This window comes from Aethalodelphis obliquidens, unplaced genomic scaffold (assembly GCF_003676395.1).
Source record: "Aethalodelphis obliquidens isolate GAN/ISIS:26980383/991018 unplaced genomic scaffold, ASM367639v1 scaffold17, whole genome shotgun sequence".
NCBI classification, from domain to species: Eukaryota; Metazoa; Chordata; class Mammalia; order Artiodactyla; family Delphinidae; genus Aethalodelphis; species Aethalodelphis obliquidens.
The window spans coordinates 24810103-24832080 of NW_020837961.1; the positions used below are offsets into that span (position 1 = coordinate 24810103).

At 45.2% G+C, this 21978-nt stretch overlaps 1 protein-coding gene across 1 annotated transcript; it reads left to right on the forward strand.

The window, feature by feature from the left end:
• Positions 1-3179: 3179 nt before the first annotated feature.
• On the forward strand, positions 3180-21749 carry REELD1 (reeler domain containing 1). Its single transcript, XM_027117068.1, is given in 8 exon segments — positions 3180-3342; positions 5277-5636; positions 8370-8525; positions 8528-8599; positions 10398-10551; positions 13690-14004; positions 15455-15518; positions 16675-21749. Coding segments are annotated over 8 exon segments (1890 nt in total). The 3' UTR covers positions 17281-21749.
• Positions 21750-21978: the final 229 nt, after the last annotated feature.

Below are 21978 nucleotides of genomic sequence, written 5' to 3' on the forward strand. Positions count from 1 at the left end.
TGACCGGGGTGGGGAGTTGGCTGGAGATAGTGGGGAGGGATCTGGGGAGGGGAGATAGCCAGTTATCCCCAGACTAGGAAGGGAGTGGGGTGAAGAAGTCTTTCCTAGCAGCAGGAATCTGTGCCCCACTCACGGGGGACCTGGCAGAGGGGGTGGGAGACCCTCAGAGGGCAAAGGACACACGGTGCATCTGAGGAGGTCAAAGCCCAGCCTGGCTGGAGACTTGAGACTTTCTTTGCACCAGAGCATCTGAGCCAGAGCCTTCAAATGACCTTGTGAGCAGCGGCGATGGAAGACCCTCACCCTAGGTTTCTGAGCCCCCCAGAGTCTCTGCTGACTTAACAGAAGATTGAGATTTCCTCCTTCCTGGTGGGACAGAGGCTTGGAGAAGTCAGATTCTATCAACGTGATTTCACCCTGCACAGAGAGCACCGGCGTCCTGGCCGAGGGAGCTCAACCTCCTCTGGTGTCTGCAGGGCAGACGGTCTTGCACTTGCCGTGACGGCCTGAGCAACTTGGCCCCCAAACCGACATTACGGGCCTGGAACTGTGGTCTTCGAGTTGGTGCTTTGCCCATGAAGTCACTCACTTCATTGCCTGGAGCGGAGACTAGGCCTAACGGTCCAACTGCTGCCCTTCCTGGAGCCCTACTTCCTGTTACCTGGCACCGCCAGCGCTAGGATGCTCTCTAGGACATCCTGCATTTATTTTTTTTTAATTTTTTAAAATAAACTTTATTGAAGTGTAGTTGGTTTAGATTGTTGTGTTCATTTCTGCTGTACAGCAAAGTGACTCAGTTATACATATATATATTCTTTTTCATATTCTTTTCCATTATAGTTTATCACAGGATATTGAATATAGTTCCCTGGGCTGTACAGTAGGACCTTGTGGTTTACCCATCCTGTGTATAATAGTCTGCATCTGCTAATCCCAAACTCTCAATCCATCCCTCCCCCATCCAACCTCCCCCTTGGCAACCACAAGTCTGTTCTCTATGTAGGACACCCTGCATTCATTCGGTCACCAGATGCTATCAAGTCTGTCTCCAAATGGTGTCCTGAGTCCCTCCCTCTCGTTATCTCCACTGTCACTGTTCACCTCACCCTTTCTGACTGACCTGCAATACAGTGGCCTCCTCCACAGCCCCTGGGCTCTCTTCTCTTCCCAAGTTGTCTTAAGGGACCCTACTGCCTGCCTGAACTCTACTGCTTAAACAGCCATGGAAGTTCCTTACTTCCCACTGAATACGGTTGAACCTCCTAATACTATGACGCGCAAATCCCTTCAGCGTTTGGTTGCTACCACAGTTCTAATCCTTGCTTTCCTCTCCCTCAGAACCTTCTTTCTGGGCATGACTCAAACATGCCAAGCCCTTCTCAGGACTCCACGGTCAAGTCTCAGAGGCGGAAAAACAAAGACAAACAAGCAAACACACGAAAGCGCTCTCACATAGTTCCAATAAAGGGGAAGGAGGACGTGACAGAGAGAGAGCTCTCAGAAGTGAAATTTGGTTGGGCTGGGCATGTCACCTGTTCCAGTCCTCACTTTCTGTATCCTTTTAGCTCAGATGATGTGTTTCTTGAAAAGTCTGGATTCTCAAGGCAGCCTGGTTGGTTGCTTCCCCATCAGTGATTGACTCATCTTGGGTAAAGTGACTGCCTCTGACCGATCAGTTATGGTAGGGAGGGGGCAATGCCATACAGTATAAAGGGTGTCTGCCAAGGGCTGAAATCTGGCAGGTTCTCTGGGAAGCCTGTGAAAATGCAGGAACCGACTCAGTGGCTCTGCCTTTCTCACAGGCTCGCAGGTGACACGGGTGCTTCTGGTCCATGGACCACACTTTGAACAGTGAGACTCTACAATAGGATGTAGTCAGGAGAGGCAATAAACAGTATTCAGTACATCCTTCTTATTCTAGAATGTTCTCCATTCTTTGTTGGCAGGAAACATTTTGCTCACTGTTTAAGGTACAGTTCAAATGTAAGGTCCACAGGGATGTTGGGTTCTCCTAGAGTTAATCTCATAAGTCCTTTCTGGAATCCCACGTGTCATTTGCCTAATAGTGACTTGTGTATATTTGTCACGTTCGTTTTTGCTTATTCTACTTTTTTTAACGTACATACAGTAAAATCCACTTTTTTTGGTACACAGTCTGTGAGTTTTAACAAGGTGGTACAGTTGTGTAACTACCACCACAATTGATTCAGATTCACAGTAGTTCCATCCCCCAGAAGGTTCTCTCCTGCTGCCCTTTGGAGTCACCCCTCCCCACTGACCCCAGCCCCTGGCCACCACTGACCTGTTTCTGTTCTACAATTTTGCCTTTTTCAGAATGTTATAAAATAGAATCACGCACTCCGTAGCCTTGTGAGTCTCCTCCGTTTTGCTCTATCTATGGATCGGGATTCGTGTCTGATTCATCTTCATTTTTGACTAAGTAAGTGCCTAACGCCAAGTTAGAGTTCAGATAACCCATATGCATGCATGATGCTTGTAGCGAGTCCAATGTCTTTTCAGAAGCCTGACTCTTTATTAATAAACCTCCCGGTGGGATGGAGCCTCTAGAGGTTTGGTGGTGACTCTTCAACTCAGTGTTTGCCTAACTTGCCTGGTCAAAGAATCTCCTGTCTCCTGGGTGTGTAGTAAAAATATGGATTTCCAGAACTCTTTCCTGCACAGTCTGATTTCACAGGTCTGGAAAGAAACCTGGGGAGCTTCTCAAATTATGCTCATGTCAGAATCACCTGAGTCACAGATTGCACGGTCCCACTTCAGAGTTTCTTTTTCAGTGGGTCTGGAGTGAGGTCTAAGAATTCGCACTTCTAACAAGTTTCCAGGTGAGGCCAGTGTTGTGCTCTGGGGACCCCACTTTGAGATCCGCCGATCTACGGCTCTGCGCTAGGGTCGTCTCCAACGATCTTTGTACGCATGCGCAGGTGTGTATTCCAGCTTAAGTGCGACTGATGGGGAGGGAGTGTGCTATGTGGGACATTTTTGTACCAAACATTGCACCCTGGCCATGACCTCAATCCCACTTCACCCGGGACAGCTTCTTCAGCCCACGTTGACCCAGAAGCAGAGATCTCTGAGATTTGTTTGATTCGATCATTCTCCCCGTGGCAGGGGGACCAAGATGAAGGCGTCCGGCTCCTGCTGAGAATGCCGAAGGAAGTCGTATGCGAAACCAGTCCCAGTTCTTTCTAGTTCTTCACACAGGCTTGAACAATGATGATGTGGAAACTGTACATGAGGATGCGTCTCTGATCTTAAAGAAACCAGTGCGATTAAGGCTGGATTTGGACTCCGAAGAAAAGTTCCTGGGGACGCTGAGGGTTAGCGGTAACAGCTGTTATCCTGCCCATTGGAGGAGAAACTGAAGGGGGAAGAAAGGACTTATTGAAAGGATGTGTCTCTGCAGCTCTGAGAGTGGAAACTGTTGCATCAATCCTGGAGGAAAGTGTATTCCTCGGTAAGTGGATGTTTTTTCTGGTTCAGGTAGACAACAAAGTGCCGGTGGGTAAGAAACTTCGAGATCTGAGGGGGGGGGGAGGATGAAATTTATGGCTTCGGTGGTGATCTGCGGCATGTGGCCCTCACCCCGCTTCCTCCATAGGCATCTGTGTTCAAGCTGCCTCTGTGAGGAGGAGGCCAGCTTCCGCCATCCACAAGGGCCCCCCGGGGCTGTCTATGTGGCCCCTCTGAAAGGAGACGAGAAGGGCCCTGGGTCTCCTCAGCTGAGAATATGATTTTACAGCTCCTTGTTCATCGTCTTCTAATGTGTCTGGAAATCGGTAGGAACGGCCCCTTGTGGTGTAGGGGTTTTGACTTTTACTGCCTTATGGAGAACAAACCTAGCAGAGAAAGGTATTGTCTGAGGAATCTTAGGACAAGTCCAAGAGATTCCCATTATACAATAGATCATACTCTGGTCCCCTGTGTCTGGTCAGTGTAAAGGTGGCGATGGTGTGTGCAGATAGGATGGCAGTAGATGACACGATGATTTGGTTGTATGGTTTACCTCCTTAGTCTACTGCTTTTATAGCTAATTTCACCAAATTTTTACATTTTATTTTTACCTTTTAAAACCAGCTTATTAGAGAGGAGAGCTGTTGTTGCTTTGCATTGCTCCTTAGATCACAATATTAGCAGAACTTTTAAAATACATGTACATAGGACTATAAAAACAAATAGCTATTTTTAAAAAATGCCTACTAGTCCAGAATTTTTACTCAGAGAGCTTTTCATCTGTCTTATTTGCTACTTCTCACTTTACTTCCATCTGTGAACTTCTTTGACAATCAACTTTTAATTCTTTCTGTGGATGGGCATCGGAGGTGTAAACAAAAATATTTACTCTATAAATGTTGTTTTGCCCAAACATTTTATTCTATTTCTGAGCCAGTTTTTTTGTGGGCTTCCCCCCCCCCCCAGTATATTTAACAATGTATAGAGTGGATGGGCTTGGGTATAACTTTCTCTGTGAGAAAGGAGTGAAATAATTAAAAATCATCAACAGGAGAAAGGACAGGAGCTATGGAAGCATTGCAAATTTAGCAGTCTCCTCTAAATAACTGATAGTTGGCAGAAGATACATAGCAGTTAACTCTGTAATCTGCAATTAGAGAGATAAACCAAGTCACCATATGTCAGGCTGCCTGCCCATATTGGAATATTGGGTGTCTCATTTCAGCAATAATATATTACAGCTCACGTTGTCCTTGGATATCAGGCAGTTTGTAAGGAGTCCACATTAGGATTCAAACATTTTCTGGTCTTTTTTCTTTGATGTAATTAGTATAGCCTCTCTTTAAAAAGAAACATTCTTACAAAAAAATTACAAGAAGAGAGGTTTAAAAAAAAAAGGTTTAGAAATGAAATACTTCCTACAGTCTGGCACATTTTTTTTTTCTTGTGGTTTCATTTTTCACATTTAAACTTTAATTCAATTGAAATTCCTTTTAGTTAAAAGATGTTCTAGCTATATTTATTGATCATTTCCACATTGATTTTTTTTTGTTTGTTTTTTTAAATGCCATTTTAAAGAGATATACTTTTTTTAACAGAAGTATAGTTGATTTACAATGTTGTGTTAGTTTCAGGTGTACAGCACAGTGATTCAGTTATACCTATACATCTATTTTTATGCAGATTATTTCCTTTATAGGTTATTACAAAATGTTGAGTGCAATTCCCCATGCTATTACAGTAGGTCCTTGTTGGTCATCTACTTTATGTATAGTAACGCGGCACATCTTTTTGATCTTGACCTTGAGTGCTTACAATCTGGGGAGGTGATACCAAAGGTATTTCAGGTTTAAAGGCAGTGTGGGATCCAGGTAAGGCACATTCAGAAGGACATCGTATTGTTTTCCTAAATAGCATCTGCATTGAAGCTGCTGTTTCTCGGGGCACAGGAGAGGGCAGGAAGAGGGTCCCCGCTGCCCTCGCAGGCTGGCCTTGTGCCGCTCTCTGCCCGGCATGCAGCTCCTCTGCCTTTTCCCATGGGACCGGCTTGGTGGCCTGTGTGGACATGCAGCCCAAGCACATTCCAGCCCAGCCTCAGCACCCCAGGACCCCCCACATCACCATTCTCACTGGCAGCTCTTCCGACTCACCAGGTGACACGGCTTCGGGTATGTATGGGAGAGGCTTTGAGAGACCCCCAGGAGCCCCTGGGCCATAGTGACAAATTCCAAGTTGTGTTTGTCCCAGGTAGGAGTTTCCTGGGCTAAAGTTTGGCCTAATCCTAAGAAGAAATTATGTAGCCAAAAATAAGCATGAAATATTTGTGGGTTTAAAACAATTTTTTTTTTAATCGAAGCATAGTGGATTTACAATGCTGTATTAATATCTGCTGTATAGTAAAGTGCCTCAGTTATTCACATATATACATTATGTTTTATATTCTTTTCCACTATGGTTTATCACAGGATATTGACTATAGTTCCCTGTGCTCTACAGTAGGACCTTGTTGTTTATCCATTCTATATGTAATAGTTTGCATCTGCTAACCCCAAACTCCCAATCCATCCCTCCCCACACCCCCCACCTCTGTGGCCACCACAAGTCTGTTCTCTATGTCTGTGAGTCTGTTTCTCTTTCGTAGATAGGTTCATTTGTGCCCTATTTTAGATTCTACATGTAAGTGAGATCATATGGTGTTTGTCTTTCTCTTTCTGACTTATTTCACTTAGTATGATGATCCCTAGTTGCAGCTATGAAGCATGAAATATTTGTATCATGAAAATCATACAACTAATCTCTATATTGATATTAATCTTTATAAGAGAAGAGGGCACAAGTGGCCTTATAATAAAAACTTATTTTGTCTTTATTATAAGGTATAAATATAGTTACCCTGAACAAACATCACATATCAAGGATGTGTGAGAAATAGACTTTTTTCCTCCTTATTTAAAACTAAAATTATTTGAGGAGTGAAAAGAGCATTGCCTGCTATTTTAGTTCAGGTGCCTACAAATTCGGAGCGAGAACTTGAGTGCAGGTGGTTTATTTGGGGAGTGATACAGGAAGCATAGATGAGAGAGAGGGGAAAGTGTGACAGGGAATAACGAAACACTAATGAGGTGTCAAAGAGTGGGTTACTGCCGTGGGCAACGCACTGGGGCCCAATTCCAGTGGGGACCCTCTGAGAAACCACGGGAAACACACCTGTGAATCATCCCTTGGGAGGATGGAGGAGGGGTATTTATTGGTTGAGGGTAGCCCCCCAGGGGTGTTTCCACCATCCATTCCACCTCCCAACACGCATACACACACTTCAGAGTCACACCTGCCCACCTTGGACCAAGGTCCCAAGATGCCAGCTGGAAAAAGCAGGAAAGATAGCTACTCATGCAGAGTGAATGAAGGAAGTCAGAAAGAGAAAAACAAGTATCGTATATTAACGCATATATGTGGAATCTAGAAAAATGGTGCAGATGAACCAATTTGCAGGGCAGGAATAGAGAGGTGAACGTAGAGAACGGGCAGGTGGACACAGTGGGGGAAGCGGAGGGTGGGATGAATTGGGAGATTGGGATTGAAATATGTACACCACCATTTGTAAAACAGATAGCTAGTGGGAACCGGTGGTATATAGGGAAGGGAGCGCAGCTCAGTGCTCTGTCATGACCTAGAGGGGTGGGATGGCAGGGGGTGGGAGGGAGGTCCAAGAGGGAGTGGGTATATGTATACATAGAGCTGATTCACTTCGTTGTACAGCAGAAGCTAACACAACATTGTAAAGCAATTATGCTCCAATAAGAAAAAAGATAGAAAAAAAAAGAAAGAAAGCTACTGAGGTGATTCAGTTATACATAGACATATACACCCCTGGGGGGGCTACCCTCAACCAATAAATACTCCTCCTCCATCCTGAAACTAACACAACATTGTTAATCAACTATACTCCAATATAAAATATAAAGTTAAAAAAGAAAGCTACTGATGTTGAAGATAGTAGCTAAACGTAAACTGGAAAGTATCTATTTAATAGCTACAGTGAACTCAAACACATCAACACTGTTGGCTCCATTCCTTTTTGATGTATGCTAACTCTTTTGATGGGAATTAGAGGCGATAAATGGAAATGAAATTTACCCTCTGTATATGGTTTTATCCAATCATTTTGTTCTACTGATTAGTGTGAGGAATAAAAAAAATGGAAAATATTGTCGGGTTACCCCCTCAAAGAGTTGCATAGTTTAAGTTCCAGTACTACTGAATGAGTGCCCTAGTTTTTCTGTTGGCCTATCAATATTGGTTATAATTACACATTTTGAAATTTGTTAACATGATAGGTATAAAATAGTGTCTTATTTATAATTGTTTTAAAAATTATGATTGAGCTTGTTTATTTTCTGTTTGTGTCTATTGATAATTTTCAGTTTGGCTATCTTTTTGTTAATTCACCATAACTCTTTGTATATTTGTCTGTTGTATCTTACAAATACCTTTCTCATTTTATCGTTTGTTATTTCTTCTATATTGAGAATTTTAAGAAATCATCTTTTCCTTTATGGCTACTGAATTTGCTTGGAGAGGCATTCCTAACTCCAATATTAAAACAAAAACAAAAGCAAAAAAAAAAACCAAAACAAAAACAATGAAAAAAAAAAAGCCAAACTATTGTTTCTACTTCTTTTGTATTTCATTTTTACATATCTTTTATATTCCATCTTTACAAATGGAATTTATTTTGGGTGGGAAATAGCACTTCAACCTTTTTTTTTTTCCCTAATGAATTGCATACTTTTAGGGGACTGGGCTGGTCCTAAGTTTTTCATTTTGAAAATACGCACGTAAAGTCACCAAGTGGAACTCCTTCAAGTGTGTTGACCTTGAGTGGATGTTTTCTGTGGAAGTGGCTGTGAAGGGCAGTCGTGATTTCATGGGCTTTCTACTTCAGGCCCGAAGGGAGTCTGATCATCAGATAGCTGGCACTTTTGTTTTCATTCCTCCTCATTCCAAACCGATGGCTTGTTTTGAAGAGGCTGACACAGTCACCCACGTGGACAAGTCCGGAAGAGAAATCTGTCGTTTGAGTGGCGGGCCCCCGCCCACCCCGTAAGGGACGTCAGGTTCCTATAAGAGAGTCAAGTTCTGGTTCTTGGTAACTAAGCTTCCACTTTGAAGACAGGGAGCTTCTCCTCCCTTTCTTCTCGTTTCCTACCTCCCACCCTCCACCTTATAACAAGGACAGGGTCACTGGGGCTGCCCCAACTAGAGTGTCTCTACGGGGGGGACTAAAAAAAAATTGTCCCAACTCCCCTCTGTGCTGTTATCCATGGTCCAGGAATATGTGATGTCCCTCCTGCCTGCGCACAGATGAACCTTGGCCAATCTCTCCAGGAAATTCTCACTAGGGGACAAAAGAGCTGCTGGTGGGAGAGTCGGGAGAGAGCCCAGAAAGAGAGAGACAGAAGCAGACAGACAGTGGACACTTCCTGGGCCTGGGCAGAGCCACTGAGGGCTCTGTGCTTCAGCTTATTGTCCCCCAGATGGGTGTGATCATGACAGCACCCACCTCGTAGTGTTGCATAAGGACGAAGGAGCCAACTGCGTGGACCAGTTCCCAGCAACTGTAAGCATCATACAAGCATCAGCGTTCCTCAAAAGGAGACCGTGGCTTTGTCCTTCTTTTCACTCACATGTACCAAGAAAGCGAACTTTTTTTTTTTTTTTTTTTTGGTTTTTAGGAAAGGGTATGTACTCCTCTGTTTCTTTCCCCTACACCCTCATATACAGAAGAGGGAGGTTGTGCCCAAGTGTGGAGATATCCAGACCCCATGGTTGTCCCCTCTGCACTGGGGAACATGAGAGATGAGGTGTACATCCCCTGTCCCTCAAGGTCCTCTTTCCTTCCATCCATTCCTGGTGGCCTAAAACAGCAGGAAGGACAAACAAGGAGGACAACACTGTGCCCTGACAACTTTGCCCATCTGGAAAGGCCAGGACCCACTCGACTGTTGGTGTAACTGGCTCCTGCCAGGACTTTGGTTCCAATGCAAGGGGTGTGTGGTGCCTGAAGGCTTTCAATCTGTACAGTTACTTTTATTTCTCAAAGCCCCTCCGTTTGTATTTTTAGATGTACTGTCATAGCTGCTCTGTGCTACAGAAGAAGTAGTTCAGAAACTGTTATCTCCTTTTGGCAGAAAAAGGAGCTGAGTCACTGGTCAGAAGCATCTCTCAAGTCCTCCTACATTCTCTCACCTCCCAGGATCCTTTCCCACCATAACCTTGACATGACAACAAACCATGACTTTTACTTGCCCCTTAACTCTCTGGGTGATCTCAGCTAAATTCATCACATTTTTATAACTGCCTTCTGAATACTTACAGTGAGAAAAATGGTACTTGCCAATAATCCCTACTTCGGTGAAATTTGGGGGAGGATGAATGAGATCATGTCGGTGCAAATGATTTTTACTGAAGAAAGGCATTATGTATTCAAAATATTATTTAGACTATGAATGATTTACCTCTCATTTTCAATAGCATTTACAATTCCAATAGGATTATACGATCTTACGACAGATTTATAAAATTTTCAATGAAGGGTGTAATTCAATTCATGACGTACCAGTACTGGCGAACGATCACAGTTGAAGATGAAACCTTTTGAGTCCACGGTTCTAGAAGACACCTCTTAGTCAAAAGGAGATTCTTAATGATTGCATTTATTCGGGAGGGTAATTGATTTGTACCTATTGTCTCCTATAGTCACCCGAGGGAGTAACACAATCATCTCTCTCTAAGTTCTATCCATGTAGACTTGGGCTCTTCTTTATCTTTCTGTTTGTTCTCTCCTTTCTATCAGGACGGCCCGAGGTACGATTTAAGGGAAACTAAATCCTCGAATCTCTCTGCTCTCTTTCTCCACCGTTTATCAGTGGTCCAGTCATATTTCGTTTACTGGACGAGGATTGAATCATCTGTCGTGTCTCAACAGACACACAGTAGAGCTAGTTCCGACAGCCACGTGGAGCCTGGCTCACCTATGCCAGCCCCTGGGCAGAGGCCGGAGGGCATGGAAGGAACCGCCCCAGGCGTAGCTTGCCGCTGCATTCACCAGCCTGGTTGGCAGCATTATTTTCACAGTTACTAATTTTCACTTAAGAGTGACTCTAGCCAGTTTCCTGTTCCTGGGACCCAACCAATAGACACCTGCCTTGGGAGTGTCAACAGTTCCTGGGGATGAGATCCCACAGCCATGGGTGTGAGTCGGGGAGACTCTTGCAAGTTCAGGGTTCGCTGCAGCAAACACACTCTGTCCGGCTCAACCTCACAGGTGAAGTTGGGCCACGAAGCATTGGAACTGAGCTGCAAAACCAAAAAATTAGCCAACCACCTTCCCCCACTCCCACACTTAACAAATCACCACGATATTTCAGCTGTTTTCCCCAGACCCCTGAGGCTGCACAGGCAGCACCAGAAAGAAATAACCCTTTTTTCTTTTTTTATGTAAGTTCATCCAGTTTTGATTGTTACTTCCCGAGGTAGGTAGATGGCTCTTTGCAGCCTGGGTTGTAGAACAGAATGAGGAACGAGAGGCTGTTTTGATGGCAATGGGTGTTTTCCCTGGCTCACCAAGTGACTTTAGATTCCATTGGCCCATGGACTTCTGAGAAAACAAACAAACAAAGACAGATAATGAAAAAAACCCTAACCAGCTAGAGAATGTCTGATCCACCTGAAAATTCCTGGTGAAATGGAACTCATTTTCGTTATTTATATCTAGTTAAGTGCTCTGAACAGATGCCTTCGTAAAGGCATCCAATCACCTGCACAGAAGATCCAACCTTTGATCCATTCAATTCCACTTTCCTTTCCGGGCTAACATGGTGAGGCCGGGACCCGATATGAATCCCTGACTTTGCTAGTCTAGCAGACCCAGGCTCAGAGCCAACCCTGGGCCACCCTCCATCCCTGCCTGTGACCAAAACCTTTGTTTTCTCCACATTGCCCAGCACTGCTCCTCCAACCATTTCACCAAGATACTCCTAAAAGCAGAGAAAAGGTCTCAGGGTCTGAGAGGGTGGCCTTAAGCAGACCCTGCAAATCCAACATGGGTTTGAAGTCTCCTGTTTCATGTTATAAATCATGTGAATGTTGCATTCGGATCCCAGGCATGTTTGTTTTAAGATGAATATGAATATTAGTGAGGCTTCAGGAAGATGGGTCCCGTTGATACTGTAAAGTCTCTCAGATGGTTGACCCTGCTGACACCTTGTCCCCTGGGGGGTGGCGGACTCCAATCTGAGCAGCTGCAGGGTGGACCCCTCATCATGCTACTCACATTCCTCCCCTTGGCCCCTGCCTATTTTCTTACCCATTCCTCTACACAAACCCCAGCGCTTCCCAAGGGTAAAATGAATGTGTGTGTGTGTGTGTGTGTGTGTGTGTGTGTGTGTGTGTGTACACGCACACACATTGGGGGAGGTGTCATCTAACAAAGTTAAATGGATTTTTTAAGTGTAAGAAGACTTCAGTTGGCAAATGTGAGTGACAAATTGTCCCATTGGGAAGATAGTATATTGTAACTCTCAAACTTATTTTCCAGCAGAGCCTTGGAACACTTTGGGGTCCTACCCAACTGCACTAGGCATGACCTACTTTTATATCTCCATGTTTTGCCTTCTGACATTTCCTTAAATGGAACTGTTTCTTATGATGAACTATTTACCTTTCCAGGAGCGATTCAAATATCTCCTTTGTGAGCCTTTTCCCCTTACTTCTTGGTAGGCAAATGTAATTGCTTTCTTTTTTTTTTTTTTTTTTTTGCGCTACGCGGACCTCTCACTGTTGTGGCCTCTCCTGTTGCGGAACACAGGCTCTGGACGCGCAGGCTCAGCGGCCATGGCTCACGGGCCCAGCCGCTCCGCGGCATGTGGGATCCTCCCGGACCGGGGCACGAACCCGTGTCCCCTGCATCGGCAGGCGGACTCTCAACCACTGCGCCGCCAGGGAAGCCCTGTAATTGCTTTCTTCAGCTCTGGTATTGAAGCTCTCATCACAGTGCGATTTATAAGGTTAGGCATCTAGGAGTCTGCCTCCTAGATTTTGAATTCAGAAACAACAGTTAGCAATCGGCATCACTTCTGCATCCCCGGCACCTGGAATGATGCCCAGCACGCAGTGGGTCTGAAGAAAGTGTCTGAAGCATTTAGAGTTCAGGCAGGAGTTAAAACTGTCAGAATTTTTGCTAAATTCTGCATGTCTGTGTAAGCCTTCTTTATTTTTCACGTCAATCTTGGTATTTTTGAGTAATGAAGACATTAGAACAAAGTGTCACAAAAAAAAAAAAGAGGAAAGAGAGAAAGAAACAATTCAATCCAACCCAGCTGCAGCCCTGGCCAGAGAAACTTCTGTCAGCACCTTTTTGTGAACAACATCGTGGTCGCCCTACTCATCATCGTGGTAAACACGTAGTGCACGTCACATCTGTACCAGGCACTGTGCTGCATGCGTTTACATCAATGATTTCACTTTACCCCTGCTACCGTCCTAGGCTGTAGGTACCATTACTGGTCTCATTTTGCAAAAGAAGAAACTGACCTTCTGGAGGCCTTACCCCAAATCAGGAATTAGCAGAGTGAAGATTCCAAAACCTGTGCTTGTGTGTTTGCTGCCCTCTGTGAAGCTATTTCTAATGCTCTGGGCCATCATGTCAGCTCATCACAGATGGGAAAGGAGACAGTGGAGGGCAGTGATCCCACCTCTGCCCATAGCAGAGGCTCGAGCCCTTACCATCCCTGGGGAAACATTTTGCATTAATATACTATGGCAAGAATGATCTAGGGCTTTAAAAAATCTGTGATTTGTGGGATTCCATTTTATTTTCTAGCTAGAAGCAGGCTTTGGCAGAAGTGAGAAAACATAGAGTGGTCACAGCGGTTTCTATGTTCTCTGATTGGTGTCTGTTAAGAAGGCACAAGCCCAGACACCTAGGAGCTTACACTTTAAAAAGACATGAGAATTCAGGTGCTTTGCTGCTTGGTCAGGAGTTTCTATTACTGAGCAAATCATCTTTATGGTGATGCTTTTGAGTGGTTCACACTTAATAGTCTGTCCTCAGGCACGTTAAAGTCTCTGGCATTCAGCCCATTGTCCTGGCTGTGTGTGCTAATCGATAAAAGGAACGATTTCTCCTTCTCTCCCTGTAGTGTCTCTGGGCCTCCGCTTGGCCCCCAGGGTCCCCGTCATTCTTCCTCAGCAGCGCACGGATATCTCTGCTGTGGCCGTCCCTGGAGCTGCAGGAGAGGACAGCTTAGATCCTGTTCCTGCCAATGTTCGGGTGACAGAATTTCCTGGGGCTGCAGAGACTCCGTTCCCAGCATCTTCACACATAGCTGCCGTAGTCAGCGATGGCCACCAGCCCAGTGGGGACAGCAACCAAACCCTGGAAGCATCCCCAGACGTTCGTGGGCTGGAGAGGTTCATGGCCATCAGGGGATTCTCCTCAGAGAGCTTTGCTTCCAGCCCTAGCACCCACCACAGGTAATGGGCCAGGGGTGGGCCATTCGGGACAGGTGGTGGGATGAGGCCAAACACAAGGGTGCTAAGGAAATGCAACCTTCTTGGAGTCAGACAGAAAAAGATCTCAACCATATTTATTCTTAAGTACGTGAGAAACACTGATTGCAGAAAAGCCACTGGTCAGAAGAGCTGGATATATAAATTACCTGGGGAAACTGTACTGTCTTGGACAGGGTGAGGTCTCTGAGATGCTGCTATAAATAAAATAAAATATAAATATAGGTTTTAGATACATACATTTATAATATGTAAATATATATAAATATAAATTATATAAATCAATTCAAGCATTCACTGAGTCTTTGCTGCCATCTTCACATATCACCCGCCCCCATGCCCTCTCCAACTCCAAACTCCAGTGTTTCCAACAAATGTAATTTTATCAGTATACACAGCAGTGACAGGAAATGTTGCTTTTATTTATTTATTTTTTATTTTTTTTTTGCTGCGTTGGGTCTTCGTTACTGCGTTGGGTCTTCGTTGCTACGTGCAGGCTTTCTCCAGTTGTGGTGAGTGGGGCTCTTTGTTACGGTGCACAGGCTTCTCATTGCAGTGGCTTCTCTTGTTGTGGAGCATGGGCTCTATAGGCACGCGAGCTTCAGTAGTTGTGGCTCGGGGGCTCTAGAGCGCAGGCTCAGTAGTTGTGACGCACGGGCTTAGTTGCTCCGCGGCATGTGGGATCTTCTCAAACCAGGGATCGAACCCATGTTCCCTGCATTGGCAGGCGGATCCTTAACCACTGCACCACCAGGGAAGCCCCAGGAAACGTTGCTTTTTGATTATCATACTAAGTGAAATAAAGTCAGAGAAAGACAAATACCATATGATATCATTTATATGTGGAATCCAAAGAAAATAATGCAAATGAACTTATTTACAAAACAGCAACAATCTCACAGACTTAGAGAACGAACTTCTGGTCACCAGCGGGGAAGGGCAGATTGAGAATTTGGGATTGACATGTACACGCTGCTCTATTTAAAATAGATAGCCAGAAAGGTTTTAGCGCAGGGAACTCTGCTCAGTACTCTGTAATAACCTAAATGGGAAAAGAATTTGAAAAAGAATAGATACATGTATATGTAAACTGAATCACTGCTGTACACCTGGAATTAACACAGCATTGTTAATCAACTCTACTCCGAAATAAAATAAAAATAAATTAAATAAATTAATTTCTGAAGGAAAAATCAAACAAACAAACAAAAAAACCTGGCAGCAAAGTAGGTAGGTAGGAATAAAGATAAAATAAAATTGGTCATGAATTAATAATTTTTGAAGCTGGGTGGTAAATATTTGGGGGTTCATTATATTATTCTACTTGTTTACTTTGAAAATTTTTATAATGAAAGGTAAGAAAAACCCCCCGATACTTAGGGACTCCTTCTAAGCCTTTTTCCCTTCCCTTTAGGACTCAGAATGATCCAAGCTTTGATTCATTGGAAACTTGCCTACCCTCGGATAGGGATGAACAGGTAACAGCCAAGTTGCGCATGGGCAGTGAGTTCGGTATTTTTGACGCCAGAGTGGGAAGTTCCACGCTGGGAAATCAGAGCTATTAGACTAGTAGCCAAAATCAGAGAGAAGGAGGCAAGGGTATGATATATACACAGCATCTTTTTCCGATCAATATCAGCCTTTTCATTATACACAGCATCTCTGAAGTTATCGGCAATTGTAGAAATTGATGGTTTTAGTGAGTTGTTTTCCCACTTAGCTTCGGTTAATAAGCCCTCTCTCCTCCTCCCCCCACCCTGTCCTTCATAACATTGGCCTCAAAATACCATGTATGGTCCCAGAGGTGAGATCAATGGACAATATAAAATATACATGCCCAATGAATACTATTCCTTTGAACTCTTAAAAGGAACACAAAATAAAACATGGTATACTATCCTTACTCAAATTGATTGGAACCTACAGCAAGATTCAATGGTCCCTCTTGCATAAAAAGACACACTCAAAGCTTTCAGCCATTGGAGATGACTGTCACCCACATTGGTCTAGAAGCCTCTTAAACGACCCTAAGTTTATTCTTGACTTACAAGAATGATCTCTCAGTGGAGTTTCCATTAGCTTCCCCATCACCATCAATAACAAGTGCATGTTTATCTGCATGGACGTTTTCCTCTGAGCTCTTTTTTTTTTAAATTTATTTATTTAAATTTATTTATTTAGTTTTGGCTGTGTTGGGTCTTCGGTGCTGCACGCGGGCTTTCTCTAGTTGCGGTGAGCAGGGGCTACCCTTCCTTGCGGTGAACGGGCTTCTCATTGCGGTGGCTTCTCTTGTTGCGGAGCACGGGCTCTAGGCACACGGGCTTCAGTAGTTGTGGCTCACGGGCTCTAGAGCGCAGGCTCAGTAGTTGTGGTGCACGGGGTAAGCTGCTCTGCAGCATGTGGTATCTTCCCGGACCAGGGCTCGAACCCGTGTCCCCTGCGTTGGCAGTCGGATTCTTAACCACTGCGCCACCAGGGAAGTCCCCTCTGAGCTCTTTTAAGAGCAGGCATGAGGCTGGGTTTTCATCTGCGATCTGGGATTCTCTAAGGAACTCAGGTTAGTTGCCAAGTTCAGTGGCTGCTTGGGGGGGAGACCAGCCCCTTTGGTCTCTCTGTTTTCCTTTGCTTTTCTAGGACAAGATGAAGGCCTCAAATAGGACGGTGATGAGGCCTCCTCTGTACACTGTCCGTCTTTCCTATACTCGCCTTTGGTCCTCTGGGGCACTCACTGGACATGGGGCCAGGGCGGCCAATCCAACCCCTGTCCTCCACACCTCTGCCACCTCCAGGCCACCCACTGCCAGTGGTCAGTCAGAGGCATCAAGACCCTCTGCCAGCTTCCTGCCTCAGTCAAAGCACAAGGAGCCCAAAGTGAGGGAGGGCAATGGAGAGAGTGGCGTGGGACACCCCAGGAAGACCAACCCAAGGCCTGAGCTTGGGCAAGACGAAGCCAGGGCCCCTTTGGGGATCCAGCTCGGGACTCTGCAGCTGGGAATCCTGCTTTGCCTCTCAGCTGCTTTGGGCATGGCCGTGGCTGCTGGCCTTCGCTACCTGCATACCCAGTCTTGCCACAAGCGGACAGAAGTATTCTTTAGTGAGCCTGCTGGGCACGCACCTGCCAGGAGTGACGGAGGCAAGATCGTGCATGTCAGGAGGATTGGGGAGAACAGTTTTGTTTTGGTTGAAGCAGAATACAACTGCATCACTCCTTCTGTGGGTAGCAAGAAAACAGTCCTCTGAGAAGGCTCCTCAGTGTCCCCCCCTTAGACCCTGCAGAGTGTCTCAGCCAGAACAGAGTAACTGAGACTAGCTAATGAGGACAGGGTTTCACTGTGCCTCCCATCAGGGAACAGTTAATGGAGGGAGCAGCAAAAGGACAGTTTTATCAACAGAGGGAATTACTTTTTGGCTTTGTTGTCTTAACATCTGTAATTTAGCAGTTTTTTTTTTTCTTTCTTATTTTTTTTAGCAGCTTTTTTTTCTTTTTGCAATTAGACGTTCTGTTTGAAGAGTTAAACTCAACACAATGAATATTGTATAATCTGCTCATTAACTAGACTCCTGTGGCCACTGAGCTTCCTCCGTTGCCTTAAGGAACCCGCAGAAATGGAACTTCTGTCCCTCCTCAGTGTGTCAGCCTCATCGACTCGCTTTGAAAAAAAAGTAACGTTGAGGTTGAGTCTCTTGCAAGAAAAAGGACTGCAGCCCTCCCTTTGCCTCTTCAAACCACCCCCAAAGAAGTCCTGTTTTCCAAACTGGAGTTCAAAGGTGGCTCTGATGTCGTTGTCTGGGTGAGCGCAAGGGTATTCAGCCTTCTTGGACACTCAGAAGCCCAGCAAATCTGCCATGGAAATTGATCCAAAGCAAGGAAGAGTTTAGAGAGTTGGATTACCCACATCTGTGGGAAAACATACATGCAGCGGGAGGCCATAAACACCAGAGAGGGGTAAGCAAACCTCTTCATCTGGGGTAAATGGATCTGAGATCACCCATCCATTTACACTTGATGAGAGACTTATGTATCCCAGAGACTAGCAGACGTCTTGCCTTTTGCAAAAGGTCATGCTGAAAAAAAGGATGATACCAGCACAGTTTTAAGAAGAGTCTTTACCCGTCCAAGAAAACAAGAAGGACGAAGACTGTCTACCCGCCCTCATGACTTTATGAAGGTCACTTTGATTTAGCAAGAGTCCCATAGATACTACATGCGGTCAAAACAACGTGTTTGAATATAACTCTCGAATATGCTCACCTAATATAACACAATGGAATTAGCTGTCTTTTCAAAGGTAAACCTATGACAGAGTCATGATCCGTTTAAATGTGGAAACGAAAACCACTATAGATTTGGAAAGGGTATTTCCTGATTGAGCACCTAAATCGTGCAGGTACTGTGCTAAGAACTGTACATGTATTTTCACATTCAATTCTCACAATAACTTCATGAGGAATAAGTTCAGTAAATCGCTTAAAGGGAAGGAGGCATTCGTGACATCTCAATTCAACAAAAACATTTTTAAAAAATTGGGTGTGTGGGAAAGAGCTGCTTCTGTTTTTCCAGCCCCTGTTAGCTCACTGGGCATCAGTTCCAACACTCTCTCCTCCTGGATTCTGGGGTTGACAGATCTGTCCCCTGACTTCAGGCAAGCACCTCATTGGGCACGTGGAAACCTAGGTAATTGTATGTTCACAAATGAAGGTGTTCTAGGAATGCTGTGGAAAGAGACACATGTACTGTACTCCAGGTGGGGCCACAGATATCCCTCCTACATACCCCACTCTCCCAAGGGATGCCCCCCGCCAAGATGCAGAAGACAAGCCATCTCACTAGTGGAGAGCTCCCATCTGGCCAGGTCACATCAGAGCTGGGTGCACCACATATACACTACCTTCCAAATCTTTCCCGTCCAAGAGGCTATTATCCTGTGTAAACACACTGTTTTGATTATCTATTACTGTGAAACAAACTACCCCTTAACCCAGTGCTTTAAAACAACGCCTACCACTGATGGTCTCACGTGACGCTGGGGTTGCCTGGGCTCAGCTGGGCAGCTCTTCTGCTCTGCCTGTTGTCAAATGGGCTGGGACATCCCAGATGACTCACTCACGGGGCTGGCAGTTCCTGCTGGCTGCCGGCTGGGTACTCACTGGGGCCGTGGATGAGTGTGAGAAACAATTTGCTTCTCCTCTTTGTGGCTTCTTACTGCATAGTGGCTGGGTTCCCAGAAGGAGTGTCCCAGGCAGACAAAAGCAGAAGCTGGGCATCTTGGAAGGCTTAGCCTGGGAAGTAACATGGTTTTACTCCCACCACGTTCTGGTGGTCACAGCATGTCACAGCCCTCATTCTTCCAAGGGAAGGGCAACAGATTTCAGTTTTCAAAGGAAGAGGTGGCCAAGGAGTTGAAGTTATGCTTAATTCACTGCATCGCTGGTTAGACTGCTGACCTGCCACGGGGCTCGTGTGAGAAGAGACAGGCTGCTCAGCTTCAGGAGATGCCATGGGTCACCCTCCCTGCAAAGCATCAGAGGGGCCGAGGGAATTCTCCAGGCCTTAGGGGGTTTTTTTGGTTTGTTTTCTTGTTTGTGTTTTGGCCACACCACGAGGCTTGCGGGATCTTAGTTCCCCCGACCAGGGATCGAACCCATGCCCACTGGATGGCCAGGGAATTGCCCAGGCTTTAGGGTTTAGGCACCTCCTCCTCTCCAGCTGGGAACTCCAGGTCAGGCACGATAGTGACAGGGTGCAGAAGAGTCAGCCAGACTTATGAGCCTCAGCTTCCTCATCAGAGATAAATGGATCACAAAATGATTTATCTCTTTTGGCTGTTGTGAAGATTAAACGCATGATGAACACTTAGCTGCCTCTAACTGACATGCCATTGTTATTAACATCACCCTGCAGCTGCGACACTATCTTTAAATCTAGTCCATTTAGAGAAATCCTATGGCCACCAAAAATGTGATTCCCTGTCCGTGACAATTTCTCCCCCTGTGCCCCTACAGCCCCAGCCCAGCCAGTGGAGGCATCACCGCGTTGGTTGTCATGGCAGCCACTGGCTACAGTTCCTGCTGGGGTCAGACATTTTTGCTGAGACATTCTGAGTAAACTCCGTTTTGGGAAGGGCGGCTGGAATCCCCAAGCCTGAATTCAGGACACATCAAACCCCTCAGTCACTGATCTTGAAGGTCCTCTAAGCCTGGCTTCAGAGAAGCCCCAGAGGGGAGGGAGTAGGCAGTGTTCATTTAACCTGAAGGCACTTACTAAAGCACAAAGCCCTTAAAAGTTATAAAAAGGCGAAGGACTCAAATGCAGCATTTAAAATAACTTTTTTGTTTTGTGGGAACAGCTAGAGAATTGCTCAGCCCACCACGTCTTGGAGAAGGAAGTTTGGGGCTAAAGACACACTTCAGGGAAGATAACAGAAAACCAATTGCTAAAATCTCTATTTTAAACAAATGGTTTTACATCTATTGTGCTAATTTCATAATCACAGATCGGGGCTAGGGGTGGGCTTTAACCTTTTTACATTCAGAGACTATTTTTGATATTTCTAATTAATTTCTCCCCTTGGATACAATAATTTTGGTAAATCACGACTTAACGCTTAACTGTAGCCCCGCTGAGCTATCTCACTGGCAAGGCTGTCTGCATTAATTTACTGTTACAATGTTTGCTTTCTTTTTTAAAAAAAATCTAATTAACAACAACAACAACAAAAGGGATCAACAAGCCAGTAAACATTTAAACAAGTGTCACGTTTTATTCGAAATGTTGTCTGGGAAGAGCCAGCATTTTATGAATAAATTACAGATAGCATACCCTCTCCTGGTCCTGGACTTCCGGTATTACAACGTGATCCCAGCCTTTCTGGAATGCAGGCCCTGTGATTGGATTTCATGTCACCCCGACGTATTCCCCTCTTCTAAAAAACGGTGTGTGGCAAGGAATTTCTTCTATTCGAGTGAAATGAATTTGCATTAATTTGTTTTATTAAACTTGAGAATTTCTCCGTTGTCTTAAGCTGTTCGGAACTCGGCTCCATCTGGCCTTTAGGGGTTTGCAAAAGCGGCCATAATCATCTCTGGCTTAGAATGTCAGGAGGACCTTGGTGACGAAAGGCCGGTTGATGTTTTGTGGGTTTGCTCTGTTCTTTAACTGCGAAAAGAAAAGTGAACATTTTGAGATTCTGCTCCTCTGAGCAGATGGGTGGAGTGGCCGATACAACTGACGTCTGGCAAATGTTTTCTGGTTTTTGTATTTTGCTTTTGAAACATAAATCGTTCATGCTACACTGTCTCCACGTTCACTGATGGCTTTCCATCTTGCGCAGAATAAAATGTCAATATCCGGACTGGACTGACCAGGTACTGTGAGACCCCGTCCTCCAACCACCTTCTTGCACATTCCCTGAGTTTCCAAGAATGGTTCAGGGGTGCTGCACAGCTCCATCCAGCTCCCTTGGTCTGGCAGCCCTTCTTGTCTGGAAACTGGTTCCCCCCAGAATTCCACAGTCTTCAGAACTTTGCTCCCATGTTGCCTCACCTGAGCAGCCTCTCCTGTCCATTGCCCCCCACCACTCTCTATGCCCTTGGTTGCTTTAATATCGACAGCGCTTCTTACCTCCTGAGTCTACGCATTCACTTGTGTGTTTATTTTCTGACTCTCCTTGACTAGGGTGCTTTGTAAAGGCAGAGGCATTGTTTATTCATTGCTGATTGTTCCCAGTACATAGTAAGTTATCAATAAATAACAAGTGAGTGAAAAGTTCAGTGTTCGTGTTACTGTCACCACTGCCTGGTCTAGATCGAACTTGAATATGCAGCCAGCACCTTGGGCCGCTGCAGGTGCCTAGGTGTCAAGCAGTATGAGTTTCTCTCCAAAGGTGAACTAAAGAGTGCTGTGTGCCACTGTCCCCAGGAGGGGAATATTCTGTGTCT